The sequence below is a fragment of the Arachis hypogaea genome, chromosome 2 (assembly GCF_003086295.3).
Source record: "Arachis hypogaea cultivar Tifrunner chromosome 2, arahy.Tifrunner.gnm2.J5K5, whole genome shotgun sequence".
NCBI classification, from domain to species: Eukaryota; Viridiplantae; Streptophyta; class Magnoliopsida; order Fabales; family Fabaceae; genus Arachis; species Arachis hypogaea.
The window spans coordinates 10,921,661-10,948,979 of NC_092037.1; the positions used below are offsets into that span (position 1 = coordinate 10,921,661).

A 27,319-nucleotide genomic window follows, 5' to 3' on the forward strand; every position below is an offset into this window, starting at 1 on the left:
TGAAGACTTCCAGAAATTTCTCTACCATATCTGAGAAGATAGAGAGCATGCACCTCGGGAAGGTTGCAGGTGCATTGCACAGACCAAAAGGCATCCTTCTGTAGGCAAATACTCCAGAGGGACATGTAAATGCTGTTTTCTCTTGGTCCTGAGGATCTACTGTAATTTGGTTATAGCCTGAATAGCCATCAAAAAAGCAATAATAATCATGACCCGCTAGTCTTTCTAGCATTTGGTCTATGAATGGTAAAGGAAAATGATCCTTTCTAGTGGCTGTATTGAGCCTTCTGTAGTCAATACACATGCGCCACCCTGTAACTGTTCTTGTAGGAACCAGTTCATTCTTTTCATTATGAACCACTGTCATGCCTCCCTTTTTGGGGACAACTTGGACAGGGCTCACCCAGGGGCTATCAAAAATAGGATAAATAATCCTAACCTCTAGTAATTTAGTGACATCTTTCTGCACCACCTCCTTCATGGCTGGATTTAGCCGCCTCTGTGGTTGAACCACTAGCTTGGCATTATCTTCCAATAGGATCTTATGCATGCATCTTGCTGGGCTAATGCCCTTAAGATCACTTATGGACCACCCAAGAGCTGTCTTATGTGTCCTTAGCACTTGAATTAGTGCTTCCTCTTCCTGTGAGTTTAAAGCAGAGCTTATAATCATTGGAAAAGTGTCACCTTCTCCCAGAAATGCATACTTCAGGGATGGTGGTAATGGCTTGAGCTCGGGTTTAGGAGGCTTACCCTCTTCCTAAGGAATTTTCAAAGGTTCTTTTATTTCCTTTGGTTCCTTCAGGTCAGGCTGAACATCTTTAAAGATATCCTCTAGCTCTGATTCGAGACTCTCAGTCATATTGATCTCTTCCACTAAAGAGTCAATAATATCAGCGCTCATGCAGTCATTTGATGTGTCTGGATGCTGTATAGCTTTGACAGCATTCAACTTGAACTCATCCTCATTGACTCTCGGGGTCACTTCCCCTTTTTGTACATCAATGAGAGTTCGTCCAGTTGCTAGGAAGGGTCTTCCTAGGATGAGAGTTGCACTCTTGTGCTCCTCCATTTTCAGCACTACAAAGTCAGTTGGAAAGGCAAATGGCTCAACCTTGACAATCATGTCCTCAATTATGCCTGATGGATATTTAATGGAGCCATCAGCAAGTTGAAGACATATCCGGGTTGGTTTGACTTCTTCAGTCAACCCAAGCTTTCTGATAGTGGATGCAGGTATTAGGTTGATACTTGCTCCAAGGTCACATAGGGCTGTTTTGGTACAAGCACCTTCTAATGTGCATGGTATCATAAAGCTTCCTGGATCTTGAAGCTTCTCTGGTAAGCTTTTCAGAATGACTGCACTGCATTCTTCAGTGAGAAACACCTTTTCAGTTTCTCTCCAATCCTTCTTATGACTTAAGATCTCTTTCATGAACTTAGCATAAGAAGGTATTTGCTCAAGTGCCTCTGCAAACGCAATATTTATTTCAAGAGTCCTGAGATAGTCTGCAAAGCGGGCAAATTGCTTATCCTGTTCCGCTTGGCGGAGTTTCTGAGGATAAGGCATCTTGGCTTTATACTCTTCAACCTTAGTTGCTGCAGGTTTATTTCCTACAGAAGTGGTTGGAGAAGCCTTCTTAGAGGGGTTACTATCAGCACTCTCAGGTGTCTGATTCCTCATTGGCATTTGAACGCCAGGATTGGGTGAGGAATGGGCATTTAACGCCAACTTTCCCCCCTTTTCTGGTGTTTGAACACCAGAACTGGGCAAGGAATGGACGTTTAACGCCAACCTTTCCCCCCTTTCTGGCATTTGAACGCCAGGAGTATTCCTCTCTGGGCTCTTACTGTCCTCAGAGGGATTTTGGGCAGTGGTTTGGTTATCCTCTATCAGTTGTTCCTTTCTTAGCTTTTTGCTACTTTGAGCAGTGTTATTCAATGTCTTCCCACTCCTCAGTTGAACTGCTTGGCATTCTTCTGTTATCTGTTTAGATAACTGCTGTTTTGTCTGATTCAACTGTGATTCTATATTCTTGTTAGAAATTTTGGTTTCTTGGAGCATCTCTTTAAATTCTGCTAACTGTTTTGTCATTAGGAGTAATTGCTGATTAAGTTCAACAACCTGTTCTTGAGGATTAGGATTAGTAGTTACTGCCATGGCTACTTCTTTTGTAGAGGGCTCACTGCTAGAGTACAAATATTGATTTCTAGCAACAGTATCTATGAGCTCTTGAGCCTCTTCAATCGTCTTCCTCATATGTATAGATCCACCAGCTGAGTGGTCTAGAGACATCTAAGCTTTTTCTGTAAGCCCATAGTAGAAGATGTCTAACTGTACCCACTCTGAAAACATTTCAAAGGGGTATTTTCTTAGCATACCTCTGTACCTCTCCCAGGCATTATAAAGGGATTCATTATCCTCTTGTTTAAAGCCTTGGATGTCCAGCCTTAGCTGTGTCATCCTTTTTGGAGGGTAAAAGTGATTCAGGAATTTGTCTGATAACTGTCTCCATGTGTTTATGCTTGCTGTGGGTTGGTTATTCAACCACCTCTTAGCTTGATCTTTTATAGCAAATGGAAATAGTAATAATCTGTAGACATCCTGATCCACCTCTTTATCACGTACTGTGTCAGTAATTTGTAAGAATTGTGCCAGAAACTCAGTAGGTTCTTCCTGTGGAAGACCGGAATACTGGCAATTTTGCTGCACCATGATAATGAGTTGAGGATTTAGCTCAAAGCTGCTTGCTTTAATGGGAGGTATACAGATGCTACTCCCATATGCAGCTGTACTGGGGTTAGCATATGACCCCAGAGTCCTTCTGGACTGCTCAATTCCACTTAAGTCCATGATGGAGAAAGGGAAATGATATGGATCACAAGTAAAGTATATAAAAATATATATATATATTTTTTTTAAAATGGCCGAAAAAAAGATAAAATAAAACAAATGGGAAATAGAATAAAATTTTGAAAACTAAAAGAAAATAAAATCAAAGCAAGTTGACAACTAAATCAATTAATTAATTAAAAAGATTTTGGAATTAGAAATTGAAAAGATATGATTGAAAATTATTTTGAAAAAGATTTGATTTTTGAAAAGAGGAAAGAGAAGAACAACAAAATGACACCAAACTTAAAATTTTTAGAAAATCAAACACAAATTTTTCGAAAACCTAAAGGAAAACATACAGAAGACACCAAACTTAGAATTTTTAAAGATCAAAAAGGGACTAAGAACATGCAAATTCGAAAAAATTAAAAGAAAAAACAAAAGCATGCAATTGACACCAAACTTAGAATATGAAACTAAACTCAAATAAAAGACTCTAAACTAACAAAAATAAAATAGTCCTAATCTAAGCAACAAGATAAACCGTCAGTTGTCCAAACTCGAACAATCCCCGGCAACGGCGCCAAAAACTTGGTGCACGAAATCGCAATCACACTTTTGCAATTCCGCACAACTAACCAGCAAGTGCATTGGGTCGTCCAAGTAATACCTTACGTGAGTAAGGGTCGATCCCACGGAGATTGTCGGCTTGAAGCAAGCTATGGTTATCTTGTAACTCTTAGTCAGGATATCAATAATTCTCAGGATTAATTGTGAAAAGTAAAAGAACATTAAATAGATACTTGTTTTGCAGTAATGGAGAACAGGTTGAGGTTTTGGAGATGCTCTATCTTCTGAATCTCTTCTTTCCTACTGTCTTCTTCTTCATGCACGCAAGGCTCCTTCCATGGCAAGCTGTATGCAGGGTTTCACCGTTGTCAATGGCTACCTCCCATCCTCTCAGTGAAAATGTTCAACGCGCTCTGTCACAGCACGGCTAATCATCTGTCGGTTCTCAATCAGGTTGGAGTAGAATCCAGTGATTCTTTTGCATCTGTCACTAACGCCCAGCCCTTAGGAGTTTGAAGCTCGTCACAGTCATTCAATCCTTGAATCCTACTCAGAATACCACAGACAAGGTTTAGACCTTCCGGATTCTCTTGAATGCCGCCATCAATTCTAGCTTATATCACGAAGATTCTGATTAAGGAATCCAAGAGATATTCACTCAATCTAAGGTAGAACGGAGGTGGTTGTCAGGCACACATTCATAGGTGAGAATGATGATGAGTGTCACGGATCATCACATTCATCAATTTGAGGTACAAGTGATATCTTAGAATAGAAGCAAGCGTGATTGAATGAAAAACAGTAGTAATTGCATTAATCCATCAAGACACAGCAGAGCTCCTCACCCCCAACCATGGGGTTTAGAGACTCATGCCGTAGAAGATACAATAAGAAGCATGTAATGTGTCATGAGGTCCAGATACAATGTCAAAAGATCCTATTTATAGTGAACTAGTAACCTAGGATATACAGAATTGAGTAAATGACGTAAAAATCCACTTCCGGAGTCCACTGAGTGTGTGCTTGGGCTGAGCATTGAAGCTTTCATGTGTAGAGACTTTTCCTGGAGTTAAACGCCAGCTTTTATGCCAGTTTGGGCGTTTAACTCCAATTTTTGTGCCAGTTCCAGCGTTAAACGTCGGGAATTCTGAAGCTGATTTGCAACGCCGGTTTGGGCCATCAAATCTCAAGCAAAGTATGGACTATTATACATTTCTGGAAAGCCCAGGATGTCTACTTTCCAACGCAATTAAGAGCGCACCAATTGGGCTTTTGTAGCTCCAGAAAATCCGCTTCAAGTTCAGAGAGGTCAGAATCCAACAGCATCTGCAGTCCTTTTTCAGCCTCTGAATCAGATTTTTGCTCAAGTCCTTCAATTTCAGCCAGAAATTACCTGAAATCACAGAAAAACACACAAACTCATAGTAAAGCCCAGAAAATTGAATTTTAAATAAGAACTAATAAAAACATACTAAAAACTAACTAAAATGTACTAAAAACCTACTAAAAATAGTGCCAAAAAGCGTATAAATTATCCGCTCATCAATAGGGCATCTACCATTGAGTCTTAGACCTGAGATTTCTCTCCTCTGTTCTCCTATGTGGAGCAGATAGGAAAGTCTTTCTACACAAAGTAGAAAAAGGTAGTGGGAGAGGGGATCACCTTGTAGCAATCCCCTACATGGTTTGAAAAAACCAAGTGGTTGTCCATCCACAGTAACAGAGTAGGACACTGTGGTAACACACTCCTTAATCCAATCCACCCATTTATTACAAAAACCAAGCTTCTTCATAATCTCCTAAACAAAAGACCATTCAACTCTGTCGTAAGTGATGAGCGGATAATTTATACGCTTTTTGGCATTGTTTTTAGGTAGTTTTAAGTAGGATCTAGCTACTTTTATGGATGTTTTTATTAGTTTTTATGCAAAATTCACATTTCTGGACTTTACTATGAGTTTGAATATTTTTCTGTTATTTCAGATATTTTCTGACTGAAATTGAGGGACCTGAGCAAAAATCTGATTCAGGCTGAAAAAGGATTACTGATGCTGTTGGATTCTGACCTCCCTGCACTCAAAATGGATTTTTTGGAGCTACAGAACTCCAAATGGCGTGCTCTTAACGGCGTTGGAAAGTAGACATCCAGGGCTTTCCAGCAATAGATAATGGTTTATACTTTGTTTGAGTCAAGATGATGCAAACTGGCATTCAACGCCAGTTTCATGCTGCATTCTGGAGTAAAACGCCAGAAACACGTCACAAACTAGAGTTAAACGCCAAACAGACGTTACAACTTGGTGTTTAACCCCAAGAAAAGCCTCTACACGTGTAAAGCTCAAGCTCAGCCCAAGCACACACCAAAGTGGGCCCCGAAAGTGGATTTCTGCACTTAGGCTTATTTCTGTAAACCTTAGTAGCTAGTTTAGTATAAATAGAACTTTTTACTATTGTACTATGGTCTAGTCTTTTGACCATTCAGTCTTTTGATCATTCAAGGGGCTGGCCATTCGGTCATGCCTGGACCATCACTTATGTATTTTCAACGGTGGGATTTCTACACATCATAGATTAAGGTGTGGAGCTCTGCTATACCTCGAGAATTAATGCAATTACTATTATTCTTCTATTCAATTCAAGCTTATTCTTGTTCTAAGATATCATTTGTACTTCAACCTGATGGATGTGATGATCTGTGACACTCATCACCATCCGTTCTTATGAACGTGTGCCTGACAACCACCTCCGTTCTACCTAAGATTGAATGAATGTCTCTTGGATTCCTTACTCAGAATCTTCGTGGTATAAGCTAGAATTATTGGCGGCCATTCTTGAGAATCCGGAAAGTCTAAACCTTGTCTGTGGTATTCTGAGTAGGATTCAGGGATTGAATTACTGTGACGAGCTTTAAACTCACGATTATTGGACGTAGTGACAGACGCAAAAGAATCAATGGATTCTATTCCGACATGATCGAGAACCGATAGATGATTAGCCGTGTTGTGACAAAGCATTTGGACCATTTTCACTGAGAGGATGGGAAGTAGCCATTGACAACGGTGATGCCCTACATATAGCTTGCCATGGAAAGGAGTGAGAATGATTGAAGGAAGGTAGTAGGAAAGCAGAGATTCAGAAGGGACAAAAGCATCTCCAAACACTTATCTGAAATTCCCACCAATGATTTACATAAGTATCTCTGTCTTTATTTTATGTTTTATTTATCTTTATATTCGAAAAACATTACAACCATTTGAATTCGCTTGACTGAGATTTACAAGATGACCATAGCTTGCTTCATACCAACAATCTCTGTGGGATCGACCCTTACTCACGTAAGGTTTATTACTTGGACGACCCAGTGCACTTGCTGGTTAGTTGTGCGAAGTTGTGAAGAATGTGAGTGAACCATAGTAGTGTGCACTAAGTTTTTGGAGCCATTACTAAGAATTGTTCGAGTTATAAAAAGTGTAAATCACGATTTTGCCTATCAAGTTTTTGGCGCCGTTGCCAGGGATTGTTCGAGTTTGGACAACTGACGGTTCATCTTATTGCTCAGATTAGGTAATTTTGTTTTCCAAAAAGTTTTCAAAAATTTTTCAAAAAAAATTTCTTTGTTTTCATTTTTCAAAAAAAATAATACAAAAAATTTAATAAAATCATAAAAACCAAAAATATTTTGTGTTTCTTGTTTGAGTCTAGTGTCAATTTTTAAGTTTGGTGTCAATTGTATGTCTTTAAAAATTTGTGCATTTTTCGAAAACTCATGCATGGTGTTCTTCATGATCTTCAAGTTGTTCTTAGTAAGTCTTCTTGTTTGATCTTGATATTTTCTTGTTTTGTGTTTTTTGTTGTTTCTCATATGCATTTTTGAATTCTTAGTGTCTAAATATGAAAAATTTCTAAGTTTGGTGTCTTGCTAGTTTTTCTTTTCTTGAAAATTTTTCAAAAATAAGTCTTGATGTTCATCTTGATTTTCAAAGTGTTCTTGGTGTTCATCTTAACATTCATAGTGTTCTTGCATGCATTAAGTGTTTTGATCCAAAATTTTCATGTTTTGGGTCATATTTGTGTTTTTCTCTCTCCTCATTAAAAATTCAAAAATAAAAAAATATATTTTCCTTATTTTGCTCATAATTTTCGAAAATTTGAGTTGACTTAGTCAAAAATTTTTAAAACTTAGCTATTTCTTATAAGTCAAGTCAAATGTTCAATTTTAAAAATCTTATCTTTTCAAAATCTTTTTCAAAAATCAAATCTTTTTCATTTTTTTATTATTTTCAAAAAATTTTAAAATTTATTTTCAAAATCTTTTTCTTATCTTTATTTCAAAATTTCAAAAACTTTACTAACAATTAATGTGATTGATTCAAAAATTTGAAGTTTGTTCCTTTCTTGTTAAGAAAGGTTCAATCTTTAAATTCTATAGTCATATCTTTTAGTTTCTTGTTAGTCAAGTAATCACTATTAATTTTAAAAATCAAATCTTTTTCAAAATATCTTTTTCAATCATATCTTTTCAAAATATCTTTTTCAAATCATATCTTTTTCAAAATTAATTTCCAAATCTTTTTCAACTAACTAATTGACTTTTTGTTTGTTTCTTATATTTTTCAAAACCACCTAACTACTTTCCTCTCTCTAATTTTCAAAAATTACCTCCCTCTTTTTCAAAATTCTTTTTTTAACTAATTGTTTCAAATTTTAATTTTTATTTTATTCCTTTTCTTAATTTTTGAATTTTAACTTTAATATTTTTCTTTTATTTTAGTTAATTTTCGAAAACTCTTCTCTCTCATCTCTTTCTATTTATTTATTTATTTACTAACACTTCTCTTCATCTTAAAATTCGAACCCCCTCTTCCTCTCTGAGTTTGAATTTTCCTCTTTTCCTTCTTCTATTCTTTTCCTCTTCTACTAATATAAAGGAATCTCTCTACTGTGGTAAGGAAGATCCCTATTATTATTTTCTGTTCTCTTCTTTTTCATATGAGCAGGAGCAAGGACAAGGACATTCTTGTTGAAGCAAATCCTGAACCTGAAAGGACCCTAAGGAGGAAGTTAAGGGAAGCTAAAGCACAATCCTCTGGAGAGGACTTGACAGAAATTTTTGAAAAAGAAGAGGAGATGGCAGCCGAAAATAATAATAACAACAATAACGCAAGGAGGATGCTTGGTGATTATACTACACCTACTTCCAACTTTTATGGAAGAAGCATCTCAATCCTGCCATTGGAGCAAACAATTTTGAGCTGAAGCCTCAACTAGTTGCTCTAATGCAACAAAACTACAAGTTTCATGGACTTCTATCAGAAGATTCCTACCAGTTTTTAACTGAGTTCTTGCAGATCTGTGAGACTGTCAAGACTAATGGAGTAGATCCTGAAGTCTACAGGCTCATGCTTTTCCCTTTTGCTGTAAGAGACAGAGCTAGAATATGGTTGGACTCACAACCTAAAGATAGCCTGGACTCTTGGGATAAGCTGGTCACGGCCTTCTTGGCGAAGTTCTTTCCTCCCCAGAAGCTGAGCAAACTTAGAGTGGATGTTCAAATCTTCAAGCAAAAAGATGGTGAATCCCTCTATGAAGCTTGGGAAAGATACAAGCAGATGACCAAAAAGTGTCCTTCTGACATGCTTTCAAAGTGGACCATTCTGGATATATTCTATTATGGTCTATCTAAGTTCTCTAAGATGTCACTGAACCATTCTGTAGGTGGATCTATTCACCTAAAGAAAACGCCTGCAGAAGCTCAAGAACTTATTGAAATGGTTGCAAACAACCAATTCATGTACACTTCTGAGAGGAATCCTGTGAGTAATGAGACGCCTCAGAGGAAGGGAGTTCTTGAAATTGATGCTCTGAATACCATATTGACTCAGAACAAAATGTTGACTCAGCAAGTCAACATGATTTCTCAAAGTCTGAATGGATGGCAAAATGCATCCAACAGTACTAAAGAGGCATCTTCTGAAGAAGAAGCTTATGATCCTGAGAACCCTGCAATGGCAGAGGTAAATTACATGGGTGAATCTTATGGAAACACCTATAATTCCTCATGGAGAAATCATCCAAATTTCTCATGAAAGGATCAACAAGGCTTTAATAATGGTGGAAGAAACAGGCTTAGCAATAGCAAGCCTTTTCCATCATCTTCTCAGCAACAGACAGATAATTCTGAACAGAGCCCCTCTAGCTTAGCAAACATAGTCTCTGATCTGTCTAAGGCCACTTTAAGTTTCACGAGTGAAACAATGTCCTCCATTATAAATTTGGAGGCACAAGTGGGCCACCTGAGTAAGAAAATCACTGAAACTCCTCCTAGTACTCTCCCAAGCAATACAGAAGAGAATCCAAAAAGAGAGTGCAAGGCCATTGATATTAATCAATATGGCCGAATGCACAAAGGAGGAGAAGGACGTGAATCCCACTGAGGAAGACCTCCTGGGACGTCCTCTGAACAAAAAGGAGTTCCAAACTGAGGAACCTAAGGAATCTGAGGCTCACTTAAAGACCATAGAGATTCCATTGAACCTCCTTTTTCCATTCATGAGCTCTGAGAACTATTCTTCCTCTAAAGAGGATGAAGATGTAACTGAAGAGCAAGTTGCTCAATATCTAGGAGCCATCATGAAGCTGAATGCCAAGTTATTTGGTAATGAGACTTGGAAAGGTGAACCTCCCTTGCTCATTAGTGAACTAGATACATGGGTTCAGCAAACTCTACCTCAAAAGAAACAAGATCCTGGTAAATTCTTAATACCCTGTACCATAGGCACCATAACCTTTGAGAAGGCTCTGTGTGACCTGGGGTCAGGTATAAATCTTATGCCACTCTCTGTAATGGAGAAGCTGGGGATCTTTGAGGTACAAGCTGCAAGAATCTCATTAGAGATGGCAGACAAGTCAATAAAACAAGCTTATGGATTGGTAGAGGACATGTTAGTGAAAGTTAAAGGCCTTTACATCCCTGCTAATTTCATAATCCTAGACACTGGGAAGGAGGAGGATGAATGCATCATCCTTGGAAGATCCTTCCTAGCCACAGCAGGAGCTGTGATTGATGTTGACAGAGGTGAACTAGTCCTTCAATTGAATGGGGACTACCTTGTGTTTAAAGCTCAAGGTTATCCTTTTGTAAATATGGAGAGGAAGCATGAAAAGCTTCTCTCAATACAGAGTCAAACAAAGCCCCCAAAGTTAAACTCTAAGTTTGGTGTTGGGAGGCCACAACCAAACTCTAAGTTTGGTGTTGAACCCCTACATTCAAACTCTAAGTTTGGTGTTGGGAGGTCCCAACAATGCTCTGATGATCTGTGAAGCTCCATGAGAGCTCACTGTCAAGCTATTGACATTAAAGAAGCGCTTATTGGGAGGCAACCCAATTTTTATTTATCTATATTTCTCTTGTTCTTTTATGTTTTATTAGGTTTATGATCATGTGGAGTCACAAAACAATTGCAAAAATTAAAAATAGAATAAAAAATAGCAGAAGAAAAAGCACACCCTGGAGGAAGAGCTTACTGGCGTTTAAACGCCAATAAGGAGCATCTGGCTGGCGTTGAACGCCAGAACAGAGCATGAATCTGGCGTTGAACGCCAGAAACAAGCAGCAGTCTGGCGTTTGAACGCCAGGTTTGCACCCTGAGGAAAGCTGGCGTTTAACGCCAGAAACAAGCATCAGGCTGGTGTTAAACGCCAGAAACATGCTACATCTGGGCGTTTAACGCCAGAAACAAGCTTAAGTCTGGCATTAAACGCCAGGATTGCATGCAGAGGGCGTTTTACATGCCTAATTGGTGCAGGGATGATAAATTATTGAGACCTCAGGATCTGTGGACCCCACAAGATCACCTCAAGATCTGTGGACCCCACAGGATTCCCACTTACCTCAACTCACCTTCTCTCTTCTTCACGCAATCCAATAACACTCTTCCCCAAACACCCTTCACCAATCACCTCAATCTCTCTTTCCCATCACCTCTTCACCACTCACATCCATCCACTCTTCCCCATAAACCCCACCTACCTTCAAATTCAAAATCTCTTTCCCACCCAAACCCACCCTAAATGATCGAACCCTATTCCCTCTCCCTCCACTATATAAACCCCTCCATCCTTCTTCATTTTCACACAACACAACCCTCTCTTCTCCCCCTTGGCCGAAACCCACACATCTCTCCCTCTCCTTCATATCTTCTTCTTCTTCTATTCTTTTCTTTTCTTTGCTCGAGGGCGAGCAACATTCTAAGTTTGGTGTGGTAAAAGCATATCTTTTTTTGTTTTTCCATAACCATTGATGGCACCTAAGGCCAGAGAAACCTCTAGAAAGAGGAAAGGGAAGACAAAAGCTTCCACCTCCGAGTCATGAGAGATGGAGAGATTCATCTCAAGGGTCCATAGCTCAGTAATAGAGCATTTGACTGCACATCAAGAGAGCCCACTCATGGACCTCAACAAGAGCATGAGAAATTTCCTCATCAAGAAATCCATGAGATACCTCAGGGGATACACTTTTCTCTACACAATTATTGGGAGCAACTAAGGATAGGAACACCAAAATCACTAGGGATCAAGCAACAGAGGCAAGGAAGACACATAGAGGAGCTCAAGGACACCATTGCTCCTTCAAGAAGAAGGCGCCACCCTCACTAAGGTGGACTCATTCCTTAACTTCCTTGTTCTTATCTCTCTATTTTTTTATTTTTTGCTTTATGTTTGTCTATGTTTTGAGTCTTTATTACATGATCATTAGTGTCTAGTATCTATGTCTTAAGGCTATGAATAATTCCATGAATCCTTCACCTTTCTTAAATGAAAAATGTTTTTAATACAAAAGAACAAGAAGTACATGAGTTTCGAATTCATCCTTGAAATTAGTTTAATTATATTGATGTGGTGACAATACTTTTTGTTTTATGAATGAATGCTTGAACAGTGCATATTTTTTATCTTGTTTATGAATGTTAAAATTGTTGGCTCTTGAAAGAATGATGAAAAAGAGAAATGTTGTTGATGATCTAAAAAATCATAAATTGATTCTTGAAGCAAGAAAAAGCAGTGAAGAACAAAGCTTGCGAAAAAAAAGTGTGGCGAAAAAAAAGAAAAAGCAAGTAGAAAAAGCCAATAGCCCTTAAAACCAAAAGGCAAGGGTAAAAAGGATCCAAGGCTTTGAGCATCAATGGATACGAGGGCTCAAGAAAATAAAATCCAGGCCTAAGCGGCCAAATCAAGCTGTCCCTAACCATGTGCTTGTGGCATGCAGGTCCAAGTGAAAAGCTTGAGATTGAGTGGTTAAATTCGTGATCCAAAGCAAAAAGAGTGTGCTTAAGAGCTCTGGACACCTCTAACTGGGGACTTTAGCAAAGCTGAGTCACAATCTGAAAAGATTCACCCAGTCATATGTCTGTGGCATTTATGTATCCGGTGGTAATACTGGAAAACAAAGTGCTTAGGGCCATGGCCAAGACTCATAAAAGTAGCTGTGTTCAAGAATCAACATACTTAACTAGGAGAATCAATAACACTATCTGAACTCTGAGTTCCTATGGATGCCAATCATTCTAAACTTCAAAGGATAAAGTGAGATGCCAAAAATGTTCAGAAGCAAAAAGCTCCAAGTCCCGCTCATCTAATTAGAACTAATATTCATTGATATTTTGGGATTTATAGTATATTTTCTTCTTTTCATCCTATTTGATTTTTAGTTGCTTGGGGACAATTTATACACTTTTTGGCATTGTTTTTCGGTAGTTTTTAGTAGGATCTAGCTATTTTTAGGGATGTTTTTATTAGTTTTTATGCAAAATTCACATTTCTGGACTTTACTATGAGTTTGGGTGTTTTTCTATGATTTCAGGTATTTTCTGGCTGAAATTGAGGGACCTGAGCAAAAATCTGATTCAGGCTGAAAAAGGACTGCTGATGCTGTTGGATTCTGACCTCCCTGCACTCAAAATGGATTTCCTCGAGCTATAGAACTCCAAATGGCGCGCTCTCAACGGCGTTGAAAAGTAGACATCCAGGGCTTTCGAGTCAAGACGACGCAAACTGGCGTTCAATGCCAGTTCCATGCTGCATTCTGGAGTAAAATGCCAGAAACACGTCACAAACCAGAGTTAAACGCCAAACAGACGTTACAACTTGGTGTTTAACCCCAAGAAAAGCCTTTGCATGTGTAAAGCTCAAGCTCAGCCCAAGCACACACCAAAGTGGGCCTCAAAAGTGGATTTCTACACTTAGACTTATTTCTGTAAACCCTAGTAGCTAGTTTAGTATAAATAGAACTTTTTACTATTGTACTATGGTCTAGTCTTTTGACCATTTGGTCTTTTGATCATTCAGGGGGGCTGGCCATTCGGCCATGCCTGGACCATCACTTATGTATTTTCAACGATGGAGTTTCTACACACCATAGATTAAGGTGTGAAGCTCTACTGTACCTCGAGAATTAATGCAATTACTATTATTCTTCTATTCAATTCAAGCTTATTCTTGTTCTAAGATATCATTCGTACTTTAACCTGATGGATGTGATGATCCGTGACACTCATCACCATCCGTCCTTATGAACGTGTGCCTGACAACCACCTCCGTTCTACCTAAGATTGAATGAATGTCTCTTGGATTCCTTACTCAGAATCTTCGTGGTATAAGCTAGAATTATTGGCGGCCATTCTTGAGAATCCGAAAAGTCTAAACCTTGTCTGTGGTATTCCGAGTAGGATTCAGGGATTGAATTACTATGACGAGCTTCAAACTCGCGATTATTGGGCATAGTGACAGACGCAAAAGAATCAATGGATTCTATTCTGACATGATCGAGAACCGATAGATGATTAGCCGTGTTGTGACAAAGCATTTGGACCATTTTCACTGAGAGGATGGGAAGTAGCCATTGACAACGGTGATGCCCTACATACAACTTGCCATGGAAAGGAGTGAGAATGATTGAAGGAAGGTAGTAGGAAAGCAGAGATTCAGAAGGGACAAAAGCCTCTCCATACACTTATCTGAAATTCCCACCAATGATTTACATAAGTATCTCTGTCTTTATTTTATGTTTTATTTATCTTTATATTCAAAAACCATTATAACCATTTGAATTCGCCTGACTGAGATTTATAAGATGACCATAGCTTGCTTCATACCAACAATCTCCGTGGGATCGACCCTTACTCACGTAAGGTTTATTACTTGGACGATCCAGTGCACTTGCTGGTTAGTTGTGCGAAGTTGTGAAGAATGTGAGTGAACCATAGTAGTGTGCACCAAGTTTTTGGAGCCATTACTAAGAATTGTTTGAGTTATAAAAAGTGTAAATCACAATTTTGCCTATCAGTAGCCTTACTCATATCGAGTTTTACTGCCATCTCATAGTCTCCATAATTTTTGTTTTTCAAAAAATGCATAAATTCATGTGTAATTAGGATGTTATCACTAATCAGGCGCCCTTTAACAAAGGCACTCTGATTTTTACTAATAATTTTATCCAACATACCCTGCATTCTATGAACAAAAATCTTGGAAATAATCTTGTAGAAGACACTGCTAAGGCTAATCGGACGAACCTGGGTCATGGGTTCTGCATTTGGCACCTTTGAGATTAGACATATATGAGTATGATTCATTGCTCGCAGCATCCTTCCCCCTGAAAAGAAACTCCTTATGGCAGCATTTAGATCCTCTTTAATTATCTCCCAGAAGTGTTGGTAAAATTTAGCCGTGAATCCATCATCACCTGGGGTAGAGAATGCATTGATAGAAAATGTTGCTTTTTTTATTTCTTCTTCTGTTACTCGTCTAGTAAGTCTTCGATTTGTTTCTTCATCCACCTTAGCCTCCAAGTCCTCTAGTTCGCCCGTGGCTGGTCTGGGGTTTGAAGATGTGAACAATTTTTGGAAGTACTCGGTAGCTATTTGAGCTATACCTGCCGTGTCTGATCTGAAATTTCCATTACCATCTTGCAGCCTATAAATTTTATTTTTTCGGTTCCGAGTTTGAGCCTTGGCATGAAAAAATTTGGTATTTTGATCACCCCATTTCAACCATTGAATTCTGGATTTTTCTCTCCAATATCTCTCCTCTTTTAAATAGGCCTCGGATAACTCCTCCTCTAATTGAAGAATCTTTATTCTGTCTACTCCTGTGCCTTTGAGTTTTTCTTGTTCTATTTTGATTCTTAATTCTGAAATTTCTTTTTGAGAGTTGTTTGAACTTGATTTTTGCCATTCCACTAGTCCATGTCTACATTTCTTCAGTTTGGAAGAGAATTTGAACATTGGAGAGCCTTCAAATTGTGAGTGCAAGCTTCTTCCACAATATGCCGAACCTCTTCACTATCACACCACCTTTCTTGGAACCGAAATCTTCTCTTAGTTTTATGTACCTCTCTATCTGCCATTAATAAAAGCGGACAGTGGTCAGAACCCGAGTCTTCTAAGTGAAGGATTGCTGCTCTCGAATAATCTGCTCGAAACTGGTGAGAAGAAAGGCATCTGTCTATCCTTTCCTGGATAAGATTTTCTCCGTATTGTCGATTACTCCAGGTGAACTTCCTTCTTTCATATCCCAAATCCACTAACTCCCCATCATTAATAAAATTATTAAATGCCTCAATTGATGCAGCTGATTTTCTGCGTCCCCCTTCCTTTTCATGAGAAGCGGATATGGCATTAAAATCTCCTATCACAAGAAAGTAGGGGCTTGCTGACCTCTTAATATCCAGGATTCATTGATATTGGGCTGAATGAATGCTCTCATCACAATGTAAATGAACTGCCATTACTTCCCATCATTTTTGATTGGCAATGTCTATCCATTCGAAGTGGATGAAAAAGTTATCACTGGATCGTACTGAAATTCTACTATTCTCCTTTCATGCTAGTGCCAAACTTCCAGAACCTCCTCTTGGATTGACACAATAAACCTGCTGATATCCAACTTTGTTGCAGTGGCTATTTACATTTAGGGTAATATTTTTTGTTTCGCATAAAAACATTACCTCGGGGGAATGGGATCTACAAATCCCTTGTATGTTGTGAACTGTCAGGGGATTTTCCATACCCCGACAGTTCTATATCATCATCTTCATGGATCCTTGGGTGCCAAATGTGGGGTGGCACCCTCTCCCTCTTCAGCAATGCTAGCTTCATCCTCTGCTGAGCATATCTTCTTTTTTCTGGCAGTTATGCTTTCTCCCTGGGGCCTTCTTTTGCTTCCGGTCACCTTCAAAAAAAATTTTCGGGCTAGTTGTTTCAGGTTCTGTCCCTTCTCCCCATTCGTGGTGCTTCCGAACACAAACCCTTCCTCTTCTCTCCCCATTCCCAAGTCTCCACTTTCTTCTCCGTAGTTTTCCAACATTTGTTTTTCTTTCTTTGCCTGCATCCCTTGGAATAGTTAGAGTTCTGGTAAGTGTTTATTCTGCAATGTTTGGTCTTTACTCATTACTTCTTCTCCTTCATTTTCCTTCTGTTGTTGCTGTGACTGCATTGACAAACTAGCCAAACTCCTTATCAGATTCACTGGAATAGGCTTTGTAATCTTGTTCTGTCTGCTCTTCTCCTTTATCGGCACCTTAGAGTCAAAATTGTCTTCTGTGTGATTCTCTCTTTTACCAGATTGATCTGATTTCAGCCATTCGCCCCATCTTTCTTCTTTATCCTCTCCTTTTAAAGAATCATCAAGTTAAAAACTGCACATCCTTGCCTCATGTCCCACATAGCCACAATAGTTGCAAAAGTTCCCTATCCATTCATACTTCAAACCAACTTCCAGCACCTTGTTATTTGGACCGACTATACGCAGGGATCTTTTAATCAGTCTAGTAATGTCTAAACTGACTTGTACCTTAACTATGCTGTGTTCTTTGCCTCGAACTTGGAAGATATCCACATCTAGAACATCCCCGAAAGAGCATCTGAGCTTCCATCCTAAGTCCTTTGTTTTGTAATGCTCCGGTAGCCCCCAAAATTGAACCCACATCGGGACTTGGGTGAAATCTAGATCTTCAATATATTCGTCCTCCTTCCACCATTTTAAGTTTAAAATATAATTCTTAAAGAGCCATGGTTCACCCCGTTCGATCCTTATGACATCTTTTTCATCTTAAAAGAAGAATTGAAACACATTCCCGCCATGATCAATTACCTTGAATCCTTCTGGTTGTCGCTAAATTGCTTGCATTGCTGGTTCTATTATTCCTACTAAAAACTGTTTGTCTGTCCAAAGTCTTCTCACCAAACTTCTAGAACATCTCTCTACCCCTACTTGAATATCTTTCTCCTCGACGACTATGATTGGGTCTTCATCATCCTGTTTTGTGTGTTGACCTGAATCTGAAAAAGCAGCATTCGCTGCCATAATTGTGATCTATGTGACACACTTGATAATTGAGCACGTCCAATTGTAAAATTAGGATTACTTTTCAAAAATCCTAGCAGAACACAGAAAAAACCCTATGAGTCACTCTTTCCTTTTATTTAATTATTTTTTGAGTTTTCAATCTTTAGAGTTAACGCTTTTTTAAATTAGTATAATTTAGGATTTTAGTTCAAGTTATAATTTAAAACTTTCCATTCAAATACGTAATTTGAAAATGTCAATTAAATATAACAAATGTTGTAAAATTGTTCATATATTTTATTATTTAAAAGATTTAAATTATATTATTCAAATTGTATTAGAATTTTAAATTTAAATTATATATTATTTAAATTTTGTCTATCAAAATTTTTAAATTTTGTATGATTTTATTTTTTAGTACTAATTTAAATGAGATGGTTTCTAAAAAAATAATGTGAGGGCAATTTTAAGAGTTAATCGCTACAGTTTAAATAGACAATTTTAAATTACGCATTTAAATGGACAGTTTTAAATTACATGATTTGAGTTAAAACCGCCCATTAAAACTGTCTATCTCTCATGTTAATTAAAATGTTCCCATATTAATTTGAAACGTTGTTATATACAGGGATGACTTGTTATAAATATTATTTATGATTATTTGAAAAGAGTAATATATTTAATAAAATTATTGTCTCTTAGGTATTATTGTGTGATATTATTAGATTAATTTTATATTATATAGATACTATCTTACCATACCAATATACAAGATGGCATTATTAGATTAAGTATGCACGTAGAAGATAGCCAATTTATTTTTATACGCGCATGATTTAATTTAATAATGTCATTTTTCAAAAATTATTTTGCAATACTCATAAATTACAACAATACAATTATATTTGTTTTTATTAAATTAAATTAAATTAAATTAATAATTTAAATTATAATCATCTAAATTTTAAATGAAATATTTTTATAATTTTAAAATTTAAAATTATTTGAATTAAAATAAATGACCATATCTCGGGTAATGAGGTACCAATTCGCACATTGTGCATATCTCAAATACTGAGTCCTATATTCTATTTTTGCATGTATCTCGGATACTGAGACCCTATTTATTATTTAACGCTTTTGACAAAGATTGGGGTCTCGTTATCGAGATGTGTTCAATTTTCGAAATTAACCTCAATACCCGAGATGTAGTCAATTGTGTATTTATATAATTACGCTATATTTTATGTATTTTCTTAAATTTTATATTTATTTAATTTAAACAAAAAAAAACCCTATAACTTGTTTTGTGGTTTGAGTTGTTAATTTTTTTTCTTTTCTTTTAAATTTTTATTTTGAGTTTTTTGAAAAAAAAAATTAATTTTAAGAAATCTTTTATAAGATTTTTTAATAAACACAAAAATATTTATGTAAATATTAATTATTTTATATTAAAATAAATAAACTAAAATAATTAGTATTACTCTTTTAATTTAAAAATATTTTTATATTTTATCATTTATGTTTTCATAACTAAAATTTCATAAATCAATTCAATTTAAATATACATTATTAGACACTTTGTATATAATATAATTTATTTAAAGTATAATTTATAAAACAATATATATTATATAAATAAATAATAAGCAAATATTCGAGAACTTCAAACTTCACTTCAAATTAACAACAAACTTTCCATTAACGATAACTAACGATAAGTTTGTGATCTAATTAGGAAAAAAATCTTTTTTTAGGAAAAACTTTTGATTTAAATTGTTAGTGAAATTTTTGAGAATTGACATCTTACTAGAATATTATAAATTATTAGTTATTAAAAATTATCTAGCTAATTATTAGTTACGACTTTGGAATTTAATTATTCTCTCGTTTAAAATAACTTTAAATTAGTGACAAAATTGTGACAAAATACATTAGAGTGTTTGGCAAATTTGTTTCAAACTTTTCATGAATTTTTCATGGATTTATATAGAAGTTAGGGATTAGTAGCAATATGAAATAAGGACAACTAACGTGTTTCCTCACAAATTAGTAGCAACATGAAATAAGTGAGTGAACTCTTTCAGTTGTTAAGCGGTCACTAATTCCTCACTAAATAAGCTTTTGATTAGTGACACAATTGCGACCAATTACTTCTAACATTTTCTCGGTTAGTTTTGGACTGGTTATAACTCTGCGACAGACTCCAACGAGATTAGCGAGTAATTTGCTACAAAATAGGTAGGATATAGTTTTTGCTTTGCGACAAAATTGCAGTTGCCAAGTCGGTCACTAAATTAAACTTGCAACAACTTAGTGACAAATGTATTTCGCCCGCTAATCAACGACTTGAAATCAGCGAATGAAGTGTGTTAGTTGTTAAACGGTCACAAATTTCTTGCTACTTAATTCCTAGGCGCTCAATATCCGTATTTCCACTTTAGCGACTAATTAGCAAGGAACACTTCCCTAGCTGAATGATTTATCTGTTGCGACGAGTTAGCGACAACTGTTTTCTGTCGCTATCCTAATTTTGAATTTTACAATATTATGCGACAAATTAGCGAGAAACTAGTTGCTCGCTAAAAATAAAAACTTTGGTGACAAATTAGCTAGGAAATTGTCCTTCGCAAAATGCATTTCAAGTCTTTGTGTTGGATTAGCTAGTAACATTGTTCCTCACTAATTAGCCTTTTTCGCACAAAGTTCATTTAGTGACGAATTAGTGTGTGAATTATTTCTCGCTAATTGTATATCAAATACTTGCGATGGAATAGTGACAATAATATCCCTCGCTACTTTACTTTTATTTGATTGAACCCCTAAGTGACTGATTTGCTAGAACATTGTTACTCGCTAATTAATTTGTGACAAATTAGCTAGGAAATTTTTTCCGCTCTTTTTTTACCTACAAAAGTCAATTTGCGAGAAACTAACTTACTCGTGAATCTCTTACTAATCAGTCGCTTTTCTCAAGTTCGGATATTTTGTTACCGCTCATTGATTTTGTCGTTAGTGCGTCACTAATTCCTCGCAAATTAGTGACGGATTAGTGACAAAAAATATTTCTCGCAAAAATTCGTCACTAATTTGTCAAATTCTTGTAGTGTCCCTCCTTCTTCAAGCTTCCCACATCGCACTTGGAGCAGCCAAGTGCCATGTTCAGCTTGCAAAAAGTGGCCTCCATCTCCACTAAGCCTCTCACATTACATTTGCGCTAGCAACATTGCATGTCACCTTCTTAAATCCATGACCCCTCCTTCTCTACATCGAAGATGTACAACGTGGGGAGTCACGTCCCACATCGAGCCAAGCTCCAGGAGCCCCCTTTCCACCACAATCAAGGACATCGCACGTCCATATCACACGTCCCCCGATGGTTCCATGCATGCGAGGACACGAGACGTCCAGCCATCTCCCCCTTTCGAAGACGTCCAACATGGGGAGTCATATCCCACGTTGGGCATATGCCCAGAGACTCTTCTTCAGTGACGGATCCAGAAAATTTTTTTAGTGGGGGCAAGATAATAAAATAATAATTCAAAATAATAACAAATAATTTAGAATTCCATTCTTCTAGGTTTTATATTTTGAAAAGATTGAATAATCTTTTCATTGTCAATACAATCAAATGTCTCTCTTTCTATGTATGTCACTAAACAATCATTTAAAAATTCATCTCCCATACGGTTACGAAGTCGACTCTTTATGATGTTCATAGCAGAAAAAGTTCTTTCAACTGATGCAGTTGCTACAGGCAAAACTAAAGCCAACTTTAAAAGAAGAAACACTAATGGATAAACAATATTCTTTCGAGTCTCAACCAACCTCTGCGAAAGAGCACCAATTCCATTTAAGTCCGAGAAATGATCATCAGAACGCACATCTAGTATGAAGTTCTCAAGTTGACTGTCAAGTGCCAAAAGTTGAGTGGAAGAAAATTCTAATGGATAAAATTGAGCTAACCGGATCAACTTCTCCTTATCAAATGCAAAAAATGAGTGTCTTGGATTCAAACAAGCTATGCAAAGAAGCAATTCAGTATTCACCTCTGTAAAACGATTATTGAGTTCTTGAAGTTGTCTATCAACTACTTGATAGAATATCTCAACTTGAAAATGATGCAAATTTGATATCTTTTGAGCTTTGCGTCTTGATCTTCCTTGTGACACAAATATATCATCCATGATTGGAACAATAATATCATGTTTGTCACAAAACAGTGAGACTTCATCAAGTAAAAGAGACCAACCATCATCTCTTATATTTTGTAATCGTTGCTTAGACACTTTGACTAATGCCATAGCATTTACAATATCTTGATCATTCCTTTGTAACGCCTGAGATAACTCATTAGTAACTCCCAAGATATTTTTCATCAAGTGCAAGTTGAAAATGAATTCAAAGGATTGAATGACATTCAATAAATGACATGCTTCAGCTCTTTGTTCTGAATTATTTCCATCTTCCTCAACATATTCAAGAACATTAACCACAGAAGGAAATAAAGAAATTAATCTAAGTATAGTTCCATAGTGTGAACCCCATCTAGTGTCTCCAGCTCTTTTTAAAGCTGTTTCTTGATTCAAACCACGCCCACTAGAAATTTCTCCACTTTTTAATGCTTCAATTGTCTTAGTCATCTGACTATCACGAAGCATATCTCTTCGTTTACACGAAGCTCCAACAACATTGCACAAATTGGTTAACAAATTAAAAAGCAAAGCAATTTCAACTTGTTTTTTTGCAACCGTTACAAGAGCTAACTGAAGTTGGTGGGCAAAGCAATGTACATAGAAAGCATAAGAATTTTCTTTCAATATCAAAGTTTTCAAACCATTAAATTCTCCTTGCATGTTACTTGCACCATCATATCCTTGTCCACGTACTCTTGATAAACTTAAATTATATGTTTCTAATAATGACTCCAATGCTAATTTTAGAGATAAAGCATTAGTATTAGAAACATGAACAAGACCAAGAAAATGCTCCCTAACTTGTCCTTCTTTGTTCACATACCTTAAGCAAACTGACATTTGCTCCTTAATGGAAATGTCGCGGGCTTCATCAACCAATACAGCAAATAATTCATCACCAAGATCATCAACAATGACTTTTGTCATTTCCCTTGCAGCAGCTCTTACAATGTCTTTTTGGATTGAGGGTGCTATTAGTTTAAGATTTCCACGAGCATTTTTGAAAGCACGATCAATCTCTTCATTATGTTGCGCAAGAAAGTTTAGAAGTTCCAAAAAATTTCCTTGGTTAACAGAATCATCCGTCTCATCATTACCACGAAAGGCCAATCCTTGTCGCAAAAGAAATCTAATACAATCAATTGTTGCTGTCAAGTGAATTTGATAATTCTTTTTAGCTTGCTCAGATTGTTTTTCAATAGCAGCAGTGATGTGTTGTTTTGGTCTCATAAGTGCTTCACATTTTCTCCAAGCCTGATTATGAGCGCTATCATGAATCCCAACATGAATTTGTAGTCTCTCCTTTTTTTTCCATTTTGAAAAGCCATTAGTTACAAAAGCATCACCACCTTCCGTCTCGGGTTTCATAAGATAACAACAAAGACAAAAAATAGTATCTTTTGATATACTATACTCTAACCAGTTGCCATAGTCATCAAACCAATTAGGATTAAATCTTCGAAAAGAAGAACCATAAGCAGTTTGTGGAAAATCATGAGTCCTTGGTTGACAAGGACCTTTTTGCAAATATGCACATCTAACGTTGTCTCTATCATTTGGGTGATAACTTGAAATCTTTGGTCGTTGTCCTGGATCTGCTATAAGACTCTCTACTTCGAATTCTAAAAACCTCCTTTTATTTGAAGAGGTCGATGAATTATTTTGAGATCCAATCTCCAATGACGAGGTTCTTTTGAAATATTTCTCCATTACTAATAAGATAAAATTATAAATCTAAGTTAATTAATTAATAAAAAATTCACAATTCTACACAAATTAAAAATTATAAATACAAAATTGATATACATATGTCATTTAAATAAATTTCCAAGTTTCAACAAAAATAACAACAACTAATATCCCAATCCATTCTAAGCTCTTGCGGTGCTGATGCACACCTGATGATGAGACAAAATTGCTATAAGCCTGCCTATAAATGCCATCTAAGTCAATGAGGTAATATTACTCATTGAGTCATTGTTCAACATTAGTAGAATAATAGTCCAGACTCCAGAAACAGAAATTGAGCATATAAACTTATTTCAAAAGCTCTGTAAGGCTGTAATGAAATTTAAACAATACCATATAATATATATAAACTTATTTCAAAGCTCATATAAACAATACCATATAATGAGTCTTTACATATCAGATATTAGTCTTCATTTTTTCCCATCTTAAGCAAGTAGGAAAGACCAAAAGACACAATCTTTATATATCGAAGAAGAAAAAAAGGAGTACAAAAGGAGTACAGTGTAAATGAATAAAATTCAATCCCACTTCACAAATTAACAAACAAATTAATCCAAGAAGTGAATAAGTGAATTAACAAACAAATTAATCAAACTAAACTTGCAAATTTGCAATTACATCAGAACAAATTCAATCACAAATTCACAATTAACAAACCAACTAAATCAATTATCAAACAAATTAATCCAATTAGCAAATAAGTGAATAAACAGAATTGCAGATTGCTAAATCATTATTCATGAATGTACCAAGAAATAGAATAATTCAAGACTGAATCTGAGCGACTGAACAGCTGAACTGTAGGAACTAAGAAGCAAGAGTGCTGAACTGTAGGAACTAAGAAGCAAGAGTGCAGAACCCAATAGGCAGTAGCGGTGCGGGTGTGTGGCGTTCAGCGGCAGCAGGACGAAGACGAAAGGTTGGCATTCTCTGCTAAAGTCTGAAGAGTGAAACCGAAGAGAGAAGAGGAACTCAGATTCGCAGATTTGTAGTATTCGATGAAGAAGAAGAAGAAGGCACAAGGCAGAAGCCAGAAGGCACAAGGCAGGGGATGCTCGGAGACGCGGCACGGCAGCAGTGAGCCAGTGACTTTGGACTCTAGAGACACGAGGGCGGAGATGTCAGCGAGGAGAGAACCATGACACCATCTGAAACGCGGAGTGGTGGGCTGGTGCCTGGTGGCTGGTGGCATGTGACACGGCAACGGGTGGCTGGAGCTTGGAGGGAGGGCTGGAGCAGATGAAGAAGATTGGGGAAAAAGAAGGGTTAGGGATTTAGTTTGAAGTGGGGTCTGGGTCCTGGGGTCAAAATTAATTATATACTGGGGGCAATTTAGACATTTCACTAAGAACTATTAAGACATTTTTGGAATTTCACTGGGGGCAGTTGCCCTCACTCCCCAATGAATACATCCGTCCCTGCTCTTCTTCCTCTCCAGCTCGCAGATGTTGCACGTGCATTGTTCACGTTACACGTCCACTTGATCCATCCCCTAGAAGTCGAGCACGTCGCACGCGGGGAGGCCACGTTCCACGTTAGGCCTCCCTGCTTTATGGACGTCCCACGTGAGGCCTTCATGTCCCACGTCTAGCCTTCTCCTCTCAAGAATGTCACACGAGGTCACTGCCCACATCCCACGTTGAGCAATCCAAGCCTTTAGGAGGTGCACTTCAAGTCCAAAACTTAATTCAATCCCACAAAGCTTAAGGAAACAATCAAGCACCAATGATTGGGCCTCAATCTCAGGGATCATTCTTAATTTATGAAAGATAATTAGGAAAAGATATTATGTGACTTTGTTTAATTAATTTTTATTATTAGATTTTTTTTGGGGGTATTTAAGATTTGAGAAAAACCCTGAGAAAGATACCTATTTACGGCCGCAAACTTGAACCTTGGATTTTGTGTTTTTGCATCATGAGCAACTAATCTCCCCTGTTAAGATTAGGAGCTCTGTTGATTACTAATGAATTGATGTTATTGCTTTTCTATATTTGATTATTGCATTGATATTTTCTAAGAATTAAGGTATCTATTCTTCATTATAAGGAATTGAGTATATCGAAAGATAACTCAATTTTGATTCAATTTTGTTTTCAACTTGGAGAAGCTGATTAATTGAAATTGTGTTGAAACCATTTCTCATAATTCTATAAATTTTTGAAACTGGTTTTGATAAGTGACATCTAATCAAACCGAAATTGAGCTTTAAGAATTGTGCGGTGCTAAATCAGATATTTTGATGTGCTAAATCGGATATTGTGCTTAACCTCTTATCACAACAAATTGTTTAAGAAATTGAGAGTTTGTTAAGTTAAGAGAAATTGAATTTTCAAGGAATTGAGATTTGATTAACTATGATTTTGCATGGAAATATCTCTGCATGATTGAATTAGAAAGTGAGAAGCATTGGTTCTGAAGTTTCAACATCTCTGAAACCTTAACATTTCAATTCATATTACTTTCCCCTGATTATTATTGCTCATTGTTTGTGTTATATAAGTTTCTGCTTAAGCTCCTATTAAAGTTTCTATTTGAATCTCTCAAATCAAGTTTTGATTGTTTAACTAGAATAATTAATTAATCATTGTTGCTTAGTTCGTTAATTCATGTGGGAAACGAAGATAACTCACTCACTGTGGTATTACTTGATACGATTTGATGTACTTGCTGATAGTTTATGATTTTGCAAAATTTTGCATCAAGTTTTTGGTATTGTTACCGAGAATTAATTAATATTAACAATAAACCAGTTAATTGATTACCTATATTAGACCTTTATTTTTTGTCTTTTTTATTTTTATATCACGTGGAATTTTCTTCACTATGACATTGGAAATTCCAGTTTTCTTTGCTATCCCTGTGTTTATGCAAGGCAATAAGAACAAAAAACTACTCTACTTTGATCCAGAAATTGCGAAAACACTCTTTTGGATAAGGAAAAAATCTAGAGATCAAAGAGAAGAAGTTGAGGCAGTGGAAGAGATTGAAGAATTTGAGGAGTTAGATACAATGGCTGACAATACCAACAACCTAGTCAATGATAAAAGAACTCTTGGCTCTTTCACAAAACCCACTGTTGAAAATTGTGGGAGCAGCATAGTAGAACCTGCTATGGAGGGAAAACAACTTTAAATTAAAGTCTCAATTCATCATCTTGGTGCAACAAAATTGCCACTTCAATGGGAACCTTCAAGAAGATCCTAATTTGTTAATCTCCGGCTTCTTGCAGATTTGTGACACAGTCAAATTTAATGGTGCCTTTGCTAAGGCTTATCGATTGAGGTTATTCCCGTTCGCTGTAAGGTACCAAGTCAAGCAGTGGCTTGAAACTCAATCAAAAGAGAGCATAGCAACATGGAATGATTTGATTAATAAGTTCTTAACCAAATTTTTCCCACCACAGAGATTGGCAATGCTGAGACATGACATCCAGACTTTCATGCAGAGAGATAGAGAATCTTTTTATGAAACTTGGGAGAGGTACAAAGGTATATTGAGAAAGTATCCCCCATATATATTTGTTGATTGGGTGCAACTTCAATTTTTTTATGATGGGATCACTCCTACTTCAAGAAATTCATTAGACTCCTCAGCTAGAGAATCTTTGCACATGAAGACA

At 36.7% G+C, this 27,319-nt stretch overlaps 1 protein-coding gene and 1 non-coding gene across 2 annotated transcripts; both read right to left on the bottom strand.

The window, feature by feature from the left end:
* Positions 1-8,937: 8,937 nt before the first annotated feature.
* LOC112766942 (small nucleolar RNA R71) lies at positions 8,938-9,045 on the bottom strand. The gene has a single exon (XR_003184633.1). It is a non-coding gene; the product is annotated as a small nucleolar RNA R71 (small nucleolar RNA).
* A 7,450-nt stretch (positions 9,046-16,495) lies between these two features.
* On the bottom strand, positions 16,496-23,655 carry LOC140176555 (uncharacterized). The gene is made up of 4 exons (XM_072208079.1): positions 22,002-23,655; positions 21,438-21,770; positions 16,856-17,073; positions 16,496-16,786 (listed from the first exon to the last, which is right to left on the bottom strand). The coding sequence occupies exons 1-4, from the start codon at positions 23,653-23,655 to the stop codon at positions 16,496-16,498; spliced, it is 2,496 nt and encodes an 831-aa protein (XP_072064180.1).
* Between the last annotated feature and the right edge of the window lie 3,664 nt (positions 23,656-27,319).

Coding starts and splice junctions, on each gene's coding strand:
- LOC140176555 (XM_072208079.1), bottom strand. CDS start 23,655: ATGGAGAAATATTTCAAAAGAACCTCGTCATTGGAGATTGGATCTCAA. Junction 21,771..22,001: donor ACAAAATATAAGAGATGATG/GTTGGTCTCTTT, acceptor TTCTTTGCATAG/CTTGTTTGAATCCAAGACAC. Junction 16,787..16,855: donor AGGAAAATGAAGGAGAAGAA/GTAATGAGTAAA, acceptor CAAGGGATGCAG/GCAAAGAAAGAAAAACAAAT.